This window comes from Parus major, chromosome 1A, assembly GCF_001522545.3.
Source record: "Parus major isolate Abel chromosome 1A, Parus_major1.1, whole genome shotgun sequence".
NCBI classification, from domain to species: domain Eukaryota; kingdom Metazoa; phylum Chordata; class Aves; order Passeriformes; family Paridae; genus Parus; species Parus major.
In genome coordinates this window covers 43,089,862-43,105,116 of record NC_031773.1, presented here as the reverse complement: position 1 = coordinate 43,105,116, position 15,255 = coordinate 43,089,862, and the positions used below count along the sequence as shown (strand labels likewise).

At 37.6% G+C, this 15,255-nt stretch overlaps 1 protein-coding gene across 5 annotated transcripts in view; it reads right to left on the bottom strand.

The window, feature by feature from the left end:
* VEZT (vezatin, adherens junctions transmembrane protein) overlaps positions 1–15,255 on the bottom strand; it is a 48,505-nt gene that overhangs the window by 16,836 nt on the left and 16,414 nt on the right. For 3 of the 5 annotated variants that reach the window (XM_033514234.1, XM_015627877.3, XM_033514233.1), the window contains exons 6-9: positions 12,120–12,269; positions 7,885–8,032; positions 4,765–5,096; positions 3,953–4,146 (exon numbers count right to left, since the gene is read on the bottom strand). In XM_033514234.1, coding sequence (XP_033370125.1) covers positions 3,953–4,146; positions 4,765–5,096; positions 7,885–8,032; positions 12,120–12,269 — 824 coding nt within the window. The remainder of the gene's footprint in view (positions 1–3,952; positions 4,147–4,764; positions 5,097–7,884; positions 8,033–12,119; positions 12,270–15,255) is intronic. The other 2 variants (XM_033514235.1, XM_033514232.1) reach the window with 1 other exon arrangement.

The window sequence follows — 15,255 nt, the reverse complement described above, 5'->3', positions numbered from 1 at the left end:
GTGAGAAGGCTGGTTAGGTTACACTGAAACAGAGAGCACTTAAGTAACTTGGTTGTTTTGATACAAGCTGGGTCCAATGGAACTTGTGCTGAAACACTTCAACTAACAAATCTCAGAAATTTTATCGATTTTGAAAACCTGCAGATGGCAAGCAAAATCAGTAAAACCAGAGAAAGAGACTTCATTCAGAAGTTTAAAATATATATATATAGGTAAACTAGCTTTTAATAACTGGAAAATATTGGAAGAAATAATTAATGAAAGTTTACAGGAAGATATTTGTGAGGTAGCAAGGAGACAAGTAACAGCCAGTGTGGATTTGTTGGAAATAGAAGATGTTAAATTTTCAATGCAGTAACAGGTCTTGTGTACAGAAAGAACCAAAGACAATCCTGCATTTTGTTTTCAATAGGACTTTTGACATCATGTCATGACATCCTTATAAGCAAAATGCAAAGGCCAAGAAAAGTTGCTATTAGGTGCACAGAACAGCCTCACAATATGGTTACCATTTTCATTCTGGAATACACTGAGTGAGAATTTGTCTCAAGCCCAATACTCTCCAATATTTCCAATGGCCGAAAGAAAAGTGTTGCATCTCATTAAATCTGTTGATTTGGGCATAATCTGCAAGAACACTGAAGGGCACCACCACAATAAAAAAACAATACTGGAAAATCAGAGATATGACCCAGATTATTCTGGGAGATTCCCAGAGATTTCAGACCCAGCAGTTTGGTGACAGTGGCTGCAGATTTTTGTGCTTTGGAATAGCAAAGTGTGCAAATACATCACAACTGACTGGGGAGCACCACTCAACCCCACTGCAAGCAAAAAGCCAAACTACAAACTAGTACATACAAGCAACAGCACTGACTGTTAGACACATGAAATAACATTTCTACTGTGGCACTGATTGGGCTGTGGATGGAACATAGTGCCCAGTCTGGGGCCCCTTCATTCAGTAACACAGTGGGCCAACTAGAGGGAGTACAGAAGAAAACATTGGAAATTATAAGAGGACTAAATAAAGTATAGTCACCAGGGAAAAGCTGAAGCATAGGGAGTCATGTAGAGAAGACAGAAAGAAACATAATAATCATCTTTGCTAACATAAGAGCCATCAAGAGGAAATGGATTTCCATTGTGGGTGGATCAGAATTACTGCTTTTAAATTGCAGCAAGAGGTACTTCTTCTATTCAGTAATAACATTCTACTGGTAATGGAATTAAGTGCTGGAATAGATGCCTGGAAATACTGTAAAATGTCTCTAAAGAGAGTTTTTTAGGAACAGAACAACATTTACTCACAAATACTAATTTACCCTTGAGAAGGGAAATGGGTTAAATGACCTTGCCAAGTCCCACCTAACCCTATTTTCCATTTCTAATCTATACACTGAACACTTAGGGATGGTGAGATTGCAGCAGAGTACCATGGCTATTCTCTTATAAATATCTAAAATAGTTGTCTACATTTGCAAAGACAGAGACAGTTTAAAAGGAAAAAGGATGGAAATAAACAGTTTGAGGGCACCTGTTTCAAAGATCATAAATACAATGCTGTAACTAGCCATAAAGAGTACTCCATTCTGTAATATAGTATTAGCAGTAGATTACTGCATGCTTAAATTGTTGAAGCTTTAAATGGTAAATTTTATCAGTGATGAAAAAATGTGAAAGAATAAAGAGAAGAAGCTTAAAGTTCTAGGAAATGAGCGAAGATGTACATGTATATGAATGATATATTGTCCATCATTTCCCAAGTAATTAAATAGAGGTGAATTCCTTTTCATGTGCTAAAGCCCCACTTGTTCTGAGGCTCTGCTCTGTACCTGACAGGATCAGTGAGTAAAGGCACTGATTCTAGAAACAGACCAAATTGAGGAGGAAGCCAAACTGCATTCCCTGAAGGAACCATATGCTAAAATATAAGATACATTCTGTTTTCACCACCAATGACAGGCTGACAGGAGAGTGTGAGTGTTTTATTACCCTGAAAGGCTTCGCTTTGGCTGTTTGTACCTGAAAGCAAACCAGCTTGGACATATAATGATTCAGGGCAAGAAGCATGTACTGCTTGTTGAAGGGGACTCACCTCTTCATACAGATGCTCTACTGGCTGAACTCGTTAATTGAACTAAACATCTACTGCAGCAAAAGTGCTCAGCATCCACTTAGATACAATGTTCTAAGCCCATGGGGTTCTTGAAACAGCTCTTGTCAAAAGATTGATTTAGTTTTGGATAATGATGCATAAACATAAAAGCTGTGCTGAGCTGCTATGTTAATTCAACAGGAAGGTATCTTCTCCCAAAGAGCTTTCATAAAGTATTGAAAAAAAAATGAGACAATTTATTGAAGTAATTTACATAACATGACTGACAGACCAGCTGTTAAAATTTGTAGGAAGACAGCAAAAGAATTGAATTTGATTTCATGTGCAGCTTGACAAGATCAACTCGCAGAAGCTGGATGGCTTAGAAATGTATCAGGAAAGTCAAATGTTGTCAGATAAAAATAGTTTTCAATGACCAAAATAATTTAAGGTGGCTTCTGTGGAGTAGTTCAATGAACTTGTTGCAAAATAGAAGTTCAATCCCAACACATTTCCAGGAAAGCGGTGGGTAAACGTGAAGGATTATTTTATTTTTTATTTCCCACGCAATCCCTTCCTTCTAGATCACACACAAGGTTATTTTTGTACTGAACTTTAAAAGGAAGTAAGTTATAATAAATAGGCCTGCTGTGAAATTTATACACAAAGTAAAAATAAAACTAAAATAACTAAAAATACTATGGTGTGTAGTCTAGAAAGAACTTTTAAGGAAAGGGGGAAAAAAGATCAGTGGATCTGCAGGTTGTGGAGAGCATCAACAGAACACAACAGGTCAGCACATGCAAATGTATCAGGCTACATCTAACATCCTCACAGGATGTTTTATGCAGCACTGAGGGGGAAGCTGTATGACTGCACTATCAGGCAAACTACAGGAGTTTGTTTATACCATGTCTGGACCTGCACAGAGCCTGCAAGAAGCCTCCCAGTGCTCCCAGTTCTGATGTAAGAATGAATAAGGTCAGCCTGCCTGCAGGCCCACAGCAATATTTATGCATCTACTGGATACTCCACCTCAGATTTGGATTTCTGCAGGTAACTTGCTGATACCCCAAGTTCTCCCCTCAATTTTCCTAGTGCAGTCTCCATTACCAGCATTTTTCAGATGCTGGGCTGTGCCTTCCTAGGACAGTAAAAATGCTCATGGAAAAAAGAAAGATTATAAATTACAGGTTCAATTCCATGACAGGAGAGCCTAAGTTCACTGCAGTTATTTAAGCTGTTTGTGCTTAAATAACAAGAACAGCATGGGCAGTACAGATCCTAAGGAGAAGGACAACAAACAAAATGCTGGGATATGCTGCTCACTAAGACTTTTAAGAATACCAAAGATTAGCTCACAGTCTTTGACAGAGGAAGTAAATGGGTATTATATGCTCCACATGTCCTCCATGATTTAAAATGTTCCAGGAAATGTGATTGTCAAAAAAGTTTCATGACACTGCCATTATCATTTCAATTAATGGGATAATTTTAATGCAGTGAATAAATGAAGATCTTGAGGGTGATTCATTAAAATCCTACCCCTTCACAGGTGATTGACCAATCAAGGGCAAAAAGCCATGATCAGTCTGCACCTGAAAATATAACCATCTGAATCCACGGGTCTAACAGACTGAGTTAATATGTTTGCATTTCTTGCTGAAACGAAAGCTTCAAGGCCATCACAGTGAAAAAGCCTGATGAAAGGACAAAGTTTTTCAAAGTGTATGGTTGTAAAACCTTCTTTAGCTAAAATTCTGATACATAGGCTGAACACTGTCATTGATCCATTTGACTATTTCATCTCTGAAGTGTATCCCATTAGCTGCTAAATTAATCTCTCACATTTACCTTTTTTATTTGGGTTTCTTCCACTTATTTTTTCCACCTGAGAAATGGCTTCTTCCCAGCAGCTGTTGCTTGCCTGGATATGAGGCTGAATAAACTTTAGTTTTTGTTCCAGAACCTGACGGGCTTCTGTTGTCAACTCAGGTGTCTCCTTAGTGCTAACAAGCTTTTCAAGTTCATCCTCAAGAATTATTACCCTAAGTGATAAGGAGAACAACAGCAGTAAGTAATAATAAATATTTGACTTCACCATTCGTTCAAGTATTTCATGTAATATACTGTTATTTTCTTCAAGTTTTAAGAACTCAGTCAATTCCTCAAAGACTCCCCAAAATTTTAAAATTAAAGTATTTTTTTCTACATCAAGATACATTGCTTACCTGAATTTTTTATAATAATTCTTATATGTAAGATTAAAGGAATAGGACAGTCTCAACCATTTTACCAAGTCAGTAACAAATCTTTAAGGATATTTATTAGATAGTTACTATGAGCTAAATGTTCTTATAAAGCATTTGATATATTGAAAAATCAGTGGAAGATAATTACATTTTCGTATTTTTTATAAGGGAGTGACAAAAGCAAGGCAAAATCTTAGTGCACTGCTTATCTTCAAGTTTTCACCAAATACTCAAAGAATACCCAGGAAAAATACCAGATTCCATAGTAAACCAAGGATCTTTGAGCCCATACTGTGTGGCTATAATTGCAAAGACTGTATGTATCTACATTTTTTGCTTTTAGTTGGGGATAAAAGCTGACAACCCAAAGAACTTCAACTTCTTTATACTTTGTTAATTCATGTGTAAACTTACTCATTGAGCAGTGCCTTGAGGTGAAGCTGCAAGCTGCGTACCGCTGTCTGGAGACTGTTGAGCTCTCTGGACTCCCGCTTGGTCCTGGCTGGCCATTCCAAGCCCGACTGATGCTGAGTTTCGAAGTAGCGATAGAACTCGTAGCTCCTCTTGAGCTCCTCCAAGCAGGCGGCGTGGGTGTGAGGTAGGCCCTGGGTCACGTCGCGCAGGATGTGGTGAGGCAGCCGCTCCGGGGACACCAAGGGCTTGGGGGATGCGTTGGCTGGGGAGAGCAGCAGCGCCAGCCTCCTGAAAAATTCTGAACTCTGCCCTACCCAGAGCTGAAAGAGGACCTGCAAAACAGGGTAGGGTTAGTTAGCTCTGTGCACCTGGAAGGCAATCAGCTTCCAAAGTAAATGTACAGATACACCATGGGAAAACATTCCTTGGCCAGCAACAGGAACTTAGAAAAACTGCAAAAATCCGCTGACTGTTTATGAAGGGTATTCCAGAGCACGTGAGGTTCGGATCTTGTGACCCTTAGGTGACTGTTAATTCCTTGATGAAGGATATTAAATGCAATTATGCTCAGAAAGTTGTCGGAGTCCAAAACCTCATATTCCCATCGGCCAGTTTCATTATATGCTACAATCTCCACATACCCTACAGCTCGTAAAGGGCTGCCAAAATTCCAGTGGCAGCAAAGACATTTTCCCTTTATAAGGAAAAGCTGTCATTTCTACAATCTAATAATTACCGCACTGCCCCACACCAAACCTTGAAACGTGAGCCTAATTGCACTGTACTTCAACAAAAAAATATTTTACATCTGAAGAAAGTTGAGCTGCTAACTTATTTCTTTTTTCAGCCAAAGTAAGAAATTCCACCAATACCACTAAGGAAGGAAAGACTTCTAAGAAATTGATTGATCCACAGTGTTATCTATGGTACTAAAGAGGCTGGTCCACCTGGGAATAAGGCAACCCAAAATTTCAATTTCTTGAAAACTTCCACTTCCAATGAAATGACTGTTTTCTTAGTATAGAGAAGTTTGCTCAGTGGACCATGACAGAACAGCAGCACCTTTTATGTCTAAAATGAAAAAGAAAGGTTATGAAGTTTTTCTCTGCAAAAATGGCCCTTATTAAAAGGGATCAGCTGTAGGTGATTATGAGGTGCAGACTGAAACTTATTCACAAGCATTCCAGACCAAGGAAGACAAAACATTTATTCATTATGTCAAAAATAATTGGATGCAACTGAAAGAGTATTCCAAAAGAAAAAAAGAAATCTCAATTTACAAAAGATGCTCATGAGAAAAAAGAATACATGAATGACATAAAATTAATTTGGGGCACACATGCAAGACTGATTTGGATGGGTGCAAAAATACAAAGCAAACAAATGGGCAGCAATCACTCAAGTGTCCCTGAATGTGTGGTGCCCTGGATAAAAAATCAAAAGCTCATGCTGTAATAAGCACAAAAGAAGACCAATCCCTTCCACCAGACATAAATCACAGGCAGTAAAAAAGTAGCACACAGAAACAGTGGACTTCAGGAACTGATAACAATATTCAAAAACCTACCTGAAAAAAGGCACAACAAGAGAAAAGGAAATTTCAGATGTATTTATGGTTGCAAATAGCTTGCTCCACCAATAACTACTGATGATCTTTGCTGACACACAAAATATCCAACTGGCTCTCCTCAGCTTAAACTGGTATTTTTTAATTTAGTGAAAATTTTCACTCTTTAAATTTACTTCAAGGACAAGGTAGCCAAAAAACACATGCTACATTTGTCATATGGCTTAGCATGACCTGCATTTTAATATAAAGACAAATTCTCTCAAGGTGAAAAAAACTGGATTGCACATCCAAGGTTCACCACACAAATATGTCCCAAGGTTATCAAAGTATGTTATCCCTAGACAGGAATCTGCTTACGACTGATTTATGTTAATTTAGATTGATTCAGCTGTACCACACCCAGCCTACATTGCTGGCTGTTATGAGCTACCATAAATTGAGATTTATTAGTTGTGAGCTTAGCTGTATCCAGAAAGTATCCTAACCAGTTTAACTAAAACATTGTTCAGTTAAATTACTGCAAATTGCAGGTAAACAAAGGCTTAACTTACAAGCTTGGGTACCTCTGACTGGCTTCTTGTGCTTAAAAAGAAGTGGGTAAATTAGCAGGCTTACATTGTTGCAATTAATGCAAGAAAATGCAAGAAAAAAATCCCCAAACCTGCTATTTATTGTAGCTCTTAGCTTACAACTAATTAGTCAAAGCCTCAAAGCTAAATAATCACTATTACTGGTAACATTTACCATCAGAACAAAAGAAGTCAAGGTCTATAAATTAAGAGAGAAAAAATGCAATGAAAGCCAACCCCAAAGAAACATAGAAGTCATATAATAATGGAATTTTCTATTAAAAAGACAATGCTAAAAGGGAATTGCCCTGGCAGAGGACCATTAGAGTATAGAAGACTTGCATTCAAATTAGATCTTCCTTCCAATTGACTCATGCAAATAAAAAATACCTAACATCTCAAAACAAAATAGATCAAAAGGCCATTACATAGTTGTCACTCTGTTCAGTTAAAAGCTTTTCAAAAACTGAAGAACAACACTGGCTCACAGCAGCCAGGGGTCCAAGCTTATGATTTCTACTCCTCAGTGTGAATAAATGCAGCTACTCCCTTTGGCATTTACAGCTAATTTGTGATTTCTGATGTCTCTCCTTTTATATATGTCAAGAGATTAGACAAAAAAAGAATTAAGTACAAATCTGGAAATTATTTTATTCAGCTGGGATCAGGTGAAATCAGAGAGAAAAAAATAATGTTTAAGGGGATTGATCAAGCTGATTATATAACACTGACTTGAATGTCCATTATTTGCAGAAAAGAATCCTTATGTTGTATTTAGTAACTTCCCTTTCTCTACATGCACAAAGAAATCATGGGAATGCTGATAAATGTAGAAACACATGGTAAGAGCCTGACTGATTACACCTTACCCTCAATTCAGTGTGTTGCTTCACGCTAGGATGTACAAGCCACAGGACTTCATGACAACAGGAAGATTTTCACCAGGAGCCTACATGATCAAGCCCATCTGGGAGAGCTTACCTTGAGTGCAGGCAAGCTGAAGCCATCAGTCAGATTGTGTGCCTCCTCTTCGGAGACCTGCTCTTCACTCAGTCCCAAACCCAGCTCCTTAAAGGGGACCACACAGATGTAGCTGGTCACGTTGTCACTCTCCGAGTTCAGAGGGTAAGTTTAGCTGGAGTTAAGGTGGTAAACAAAGCCACTTTTGCATTAAACACACAGAAAAGGAAAGAAATACTTTATAAGGTTTCTTATTCCAGGCAATTTTTATGAAAGCACAGACTTTCATCCCAAATTCACCTGAATCGTGTTTAATTTAAAGTTTTGCAATCTTTATTTGAAGCACAAGTTTTAAATGTTCTTAGAAGTATGAGAGATAAAACACTGTCAGAACACCTATGTCAAAATACAAACACATAAAAAGAAACAAAATAGATTGATGAAAAATCCCTGCAGCCCTTTTGAAACAGCGTACTTTTAAATACTGAGTTTCCAAGAGATAGTTCATGTTAATCTTAAACTAGAAGTTTAAGGAAGAGAGGAAAGAGAACAATTGTGCCATTTGAAGTTTTAAAGGTAGCCTTTGTTACAGATTAAAGTCAGGATGTGAATTTGCTGAGAGGTCTATCTGTGGATGGACTGCTCAGAGGTCTTTACAGTAAAAGGTCTTTGACATTTCAGAGAGCTCTGTGAAGAGCAGGAGCTCCCTGTCATATCACTAACTTTATTGATTGCATCACTGTAAAGACATGATCTTGGCAGGATGAGTGGCAAACTGGTATCTATCAACACCATTCATCATATTTAAAATCTCGGTAGGAAAATGTACATTTCTAGCCCCCAAAAATGCTTAAAAAGTAGGAAGCAAGCCCAATATAAATGATACCAGAAGACAGATAAAATAATTCTTAGACTATGCAGCATTTACTTTAAAATAGCATTAATTTTGGTTAACCTCAGGCTGGGGAGGAACAGGTCAAGATTTTTGCATGTTTTCTGATAGTTACCCAGTCACAAAATAGTAAAATTAATTTTAAAACAGAAATGTAAACTTATCATTAGTCATTAATACAAAATTAATGACTAATGATAAGTTAGTACAAAATTAGTACAAAATCACATTTGTTCCACAGAAATATATATAATTTGTAACACATTAGTGAAAAGATGGTCTTAATTTAAAACATGGTTTTTTCATTTATAGTTTGATCTAGAAACTGAATGCTCTCATCTCTTGCTCATAAAGCCTATTAGAAGCACTTGTCTCTTGTCCAGCTAATGTGTTTTCTGGGGGAAGCTACGAGTTCCATCCACTTTCACACCCAAATTTGCATCGTGCTAAATTCTCATAGGATTGAACTTGCAAAAGTGCTTTGCTCAAGAGATGTTTACCAGTTAAGCAGAAGAACATTGCATGAAAAAGTAATATTCTGAGTCCCAGGAAACAGTAAAATGAAGTGTCCAGGATCTAAAAACCACATTTCTCCCTCCTTTATCCCTAATGTCTGGAAAGGAAGAAGCCTGTTAAGTGTTCAGATAAAACCCTGCAATGTAAATTAATTAGGATCAGAATATTACTGTTGTCACCAGCAGCTGCCTCACATAAATGGTGTCTACTGTAAATTAACCTGACAGCGTGCCCAGCAGAGGGAGCACGTAGGATGAGGATGGTAACTCCAGCAGAAATTGAAATGTCAGGTCAAAACCCTTCAGGATCACTTATCTTAGAAACTACTTGTACTCCTTGTTAGCCTGCAACATGACATTTCCAACAGTATGAACACCACAAAAAGCAGTTTGGACACATGTGGATTCCTAAGTCATGCTAAAAATAAATTCCAGTCTCAAATGCAAGGTTTGACCAAGGAACCACTTACCTATTCTGTGTCAGCCAGGGATTCCTGGTGGCCTCCTGCACCTCCTGCCTTGCCCTCCTCTACTGCAACCCTTCCACTCCCATTTCTGTCTGACAGATGAAAGCAGAGAACTGATCCCATGCCCCCATTAGCTTCCTAAGGATCAAACATTTCCAAAGTTTAAACATATACACACCATTATATACAGGAACACACTTCCTTCATGCACTTTGATCTAGTAGTATTTTTAGCCCAAATGCCTTCTATTAAAGCCAAAATATTAAAGCCCAACTATCTTAGATTAGTTTAATTTTTCGTCTCTGTGAAAATACTTCATTCATCTGTTCAACTCACACACCTTATTAGCTTGAAAGAGAAGGCAGTGCTACTTAATAATGAACTGTCAAATCCAGAATAAAATACCTGTACAATGAATGTCTAACCTCTATCAGATTAGACACCCTTATTTACCTGTAAAAAACAAGAATGCTAATGTATCCCTGGATGTAACAATTGAACATTCAAAAGCACATTCCCATCTAAAGAGCTAACATGAGGGCTTCATAGAATCCCTGGGAAATCCAAGCTGCTCTTCTACAAAATTCTTGCCTGCTCACCAGGGGTGAACTAAGCATGTTTTGAACTGGCTGGTCAAGGAAGAAACATTGCTCTGAAAAATGCCCAAGTGTCTCTACTCAGACCTTCCAGCATGGCAATTTAGGTTTTTATAATCTCAACAGGGTCTCTCTACCTTTTGTGTAGCTTACTTGTTTTCTTGTATGAACTTTCCCTCTCCCAAGTTAAAGGTATGTGTTTTTCTAACTGTTCATGAGGCAGTAAGTAAACCTTTACAGAGGAGAAGGAACAAGTTTTTACTAGATTTACTACAGGAAATTTGCAAATTTCCCTATGCTGAGTGCATCTCAAAGACCTAGATTGCATTTTATATGCATTCCATTCTAATGGGGTAAGATATCACTCAGTTTAAAATACTACTATCCAATGTCTGGTTTTATCACTAATAAAAAAATAACACTATTTATGCCTTAACACCAAAGAACATCACCTCACAACAAAATCCAAGCTTTTTAAGTGTACACAGTCCAATGCCCAGGTCCTACCTATCAAAATAGTTCAAGGGAAATGGAGTATCAGACCATTCTGCATCAGCTGAGGGTGAGATTATTAACATCAGCCAGTAACATAAGCTAAAAGTTTTCCTCCATCCAGCTTGTATATAATTACATCAGATTCCCATGATGCAGAACCCACAAGGCTCTTAAGAATAAAAGTATTAAGCAGCTAGCATGCCGAGGGAAGCACTGCCTGAATCACCAAACAATTCAGTGTAGGACAGTGCAGAGAGGTTTTGAACTGGTCTACATGACATCCTGTAAATATTTAACCCAAAGTGCTTAATTTATAGTTTAGGCTTTCAGCCATTGCATCCTGATATAACCTTAGATTTAAAAATAAGAGAAATATGCTTTTCTATGGCATTTTGTTCTGTGATTTTGAACAATGACATAAACAAATCAGAGCAAGAATAGTGTAAGAAAATGCTGAGTTGTTTGTGCTAGTACCCAACTGTCCCTCCACACAAAATGTAAGCAATATGACTTTCCATCTCATTAAATTACTCGTGTACAAAGTTTGACACAACTGCCTGGTATAAGGCATATATATAACTGCATATTTTCTCTCCTACATGGGAAGAAATTTTAATGAGGGCAAAATTATTTAACTGTACTCACTGCAGGCAGCTGTCTAACTAAAAGATAGTACACTAGCCACAAGTAAATATTGCTGAACTTCTAGTTCTGCTGAATAGAAGTGAGAACGATAACGTATCAAGATTATGCAATTTGTATCACCATGAATAAAGCTGTGACCTACAATTTTTAATTCTCTGTCACAGGTTCATCAGACTGATCTCCTTCTAACATATTTGAAGTATACATTAAGATAAATTTGCTGCAGTTAATTTTGGTAGTAGAAAACCAACTTACCTTTGAACACAGGGATGTCGAGTGAAAGGCCATATTGATCAGAGAAGAGGATATTTTGATGCAAGGGATATTTTGGGCTAAGAGGAATTATAAAACAAAATCTTGAAGGGCTCTGAAACACATCTTCAGCACTTTCACCAAAAGTATGAGTGTCAATAATGATACAATGTTTTCAGTGCACTGAATCTTATCTCACACTGCACAGTACACAAAAAGGCAAATTTTAAGCATGCTCCAAACCAAACACAAACCCCAATTTACTACTCTACCTTTTCTTTCCCTTGTTTAGATACATAATTAGATACTGTATGTTTCTAGACATCCTGACTCTAAACTCTGCAGGAAGGCAGCATGTGCTACCTGACCTGGTGGGTTTTTACAGAAAGGATATTTTTTCAGCATGTACAGAGTAGCCAGTCTTGCAGCTCGGAAGTTGGCTCTGACGGAGCGATACACGGCTTTCCGGAGGCCAATCAGGTGCTGACTAGGATGCTGTCCAGCTTTATTAAATGGGCAAGCGGCACTGACCCTGTCAAGCAAACTTGAAAAGTAAAATGTGATACAACTGTACAGGTGTCCTAAAGTATTTTTAAAGAACAGTACATCAGATTTCTTATTTCATTATTTAGAAAGCTTTTTCTAATCACTCAGTAACTAGGAGAGTAAAAAAAAAAACTTATCATATCAATGATACAGTTAATCAAAATTTTGGACAGCAGCCAGGATTCCTCAGTAAATAGCCTTAATCTATTCTCATCTGAGCTGTTGCAAAACTCCTGAGCACATTTATTTTCTCTAAAGTTTTCCAAAATGGTACATTCACGGTATACATACCATAATATTATCTCAATCAGGATGCAAAACGATCGCATGCCCACTGTGAGCTTTGGAAGTTTCAATAAACATGTATTTAATATATACCTCTTTATATCCAAATTTATTTTTTCAATAATTTTTGCAGAAAAAAGGTGCCAACACATAGCTTTTCCTGCAAATCACTATATTCTTTTAACTTTCCTGATGCAGAAAGTTTTCTAGGTGAGGAGAAATATTTTTTGAGAGGTGACATAGATTTTATCATCATGCAATGAATGGCAGCTGTGTTTGTGGGACTTGACAGGTAAACACATGAAATGTATACACCACACAAGCATATTGGAAAATGCATTTGGTGTCTGACTATTCAGGTGAATATACCATTTAAAGGAAATTATACCATTTAAAGGAAATGATGCCATTTTCCTGTTAGAATATAACTCAGATTGGCTTTAGCACTGTAAGAAATCTCCTCATCTGAAAATACAATGAACTGTGAACTGGGTGAACATTGAACAGGTCTGTGGAACTTTAAGCTCCAGCTGTATCTCTTCCTATACAATCTGATGTCAAACCTGTGACTGAGACTCTGGAAACAGCCTAGGTGCACTCTGCTTGCTGGGACTGTTTTTACTAGAATCAGCTCAGGAATGAACATAGTGACATAATGACAACAGGACAATCAGTTATGATTAATTGTTTGGGGCTGGAAGCCTGCTTCTGCTCTCACCTTTCCCAGGGCACAGTGAAGAAGTGATTGCATGTGCAGTCACTTAAAAGGGAAAAGCATACCTGGTACCTGGTAAGCCTGAGGTGGATTGCTGCACTGGGAACTATTTATGTAGTCCATCTGACTGAAAATCTGACCAAGTCAGCAGACTGACACTGCTGGGAAAATGTCAGTCCTACTCCATGTGCTTAGCTGGACCGTGCTGCACATTGACTGGGAGAGGAAATAGCTTGTGGCCTTCACTATCAAATATGAAAACCACAGCAGCCCACCCAGTGAGCAAGGCTGGAGCCATATATTAGTATGTCTAACACTATTAATACAAGCAGATTCATGCCAAATATTGCCATCTATTCAATATGCTAGCTGAAATACAATATAAAATATCTGCATACCATTTTAAATTATGTGTTATTAAAATGGTTTATATAACATCTCATAAAGTACTTTAAAATCTGAAAAAATAAAAAACAAACTGTGTTCATTTCCATTTCTAAATGTAAATTTCAAATGTTAGCCATGCTGTATCTTTCAACTAGGGAACACAGCATGTAGTGTAATACATGCCAATCTCTAACCTTTCCCTAGCTTTTGAAAGTAGTAACTGGAAGTGTTTATGTATAAACCTGCATCAGTTTGTAGACCCAAGCCCATGTGAATTGTCATAAGTAAGCTCAAAGAAAAGGAGCAAAATTCTCCTACCATAATAAAGAGAGAGATATCTATGTTCTAGTCAGTGATGCAGACTTTTCCAACTCCTATAGAGAATAAATATAGCATAACTCATGCACAGCATGTACTGCCAGTATTCAGCAAAACAATCTGCTTTCCTTCTGGAATGGATTGTTTCAGTGCTTTTTAGAAAAAAAAATCTTCTTTATTCTACTAATTTAAATTAGTAGAATCTATTATATGTCTTTCTGTCAGGCATGTCATATCATATAAATTTCTAGTGTTTCATTTATCTTCACAGAATCACAGAATGGTTTGGGTTGGAAAGGAACATAAAGATCACCTAAAGATCCATGGGCAGGGACACCTTCCACCAGGCTCCTCAAAGCCCCATCCAGCCTGGTTCTGAACAGTTCCAGGGATGGGTAAGTCACCACTTCTCTGAATGATCTGTTCCTGTGTCCCACCACGCCCATAGTCAAGAATTTTTGTCCAAATATCTAATCTAAACCTGCAATATTTCAATTTAAAGCCAATCCCCCTTGCCCTATCACCACACACCCTTGTAAAAAGTCTCTCTTTTATCCTCTATGTATTTTAATTGGACTTATATGTTAACAAGATGTTATCAGCTTTGCATATCAGCCACAAGAAGCAAAAAAAATTTAAGGGTGCATTTCCCCTTTCCTACAGCTCCAAACCCATTTTACTGTATAGAACAACAACATATTTCTTCATTAATTTTACAAGCCAAATCTTGAATTGGCTTTCAACTTTTAACAAATTTATATAAACACATTAATAAAAATCTATTACTGTACTTCGGCATGAAAGCAGTTCTCTAAGGATGCTAATATATATTCATATGTATTAAGCTCACAGAGCTTAATTCTAGTTTAAAATACAGTAAAAAGGGAGCATTTTGGAAAAGAAGTTAATTTTTTGGGGACAAGCAAGGGAGTAAACACTTGCTGCTTACTCCTACGAACTTTCATTATGTATTTCTTCAGTTCTTGTTTTATGATATGCAAGACAATGGGCATACTTTCATTACTCTCCAAAAATTCCAGGCTGCAACCTGTAATCAGGCTTCATCTGGCTAATTGCAAATGAAGCAATTAGACAGAAATACCGCCCTTCTGCCAGAGTAGAGCACTACCCTACCTTTGCTAAACAATTTCTGAAATCCAAGCTATCCAAGTGAGGTCTCGGCCATCTCTGCAACACAGAGCTGGTACCACACAGACACACCTGAAACTCCAACAGAGTGTTAAACACTTCCAAAGGCCATGCTGGAATCAGAATATCA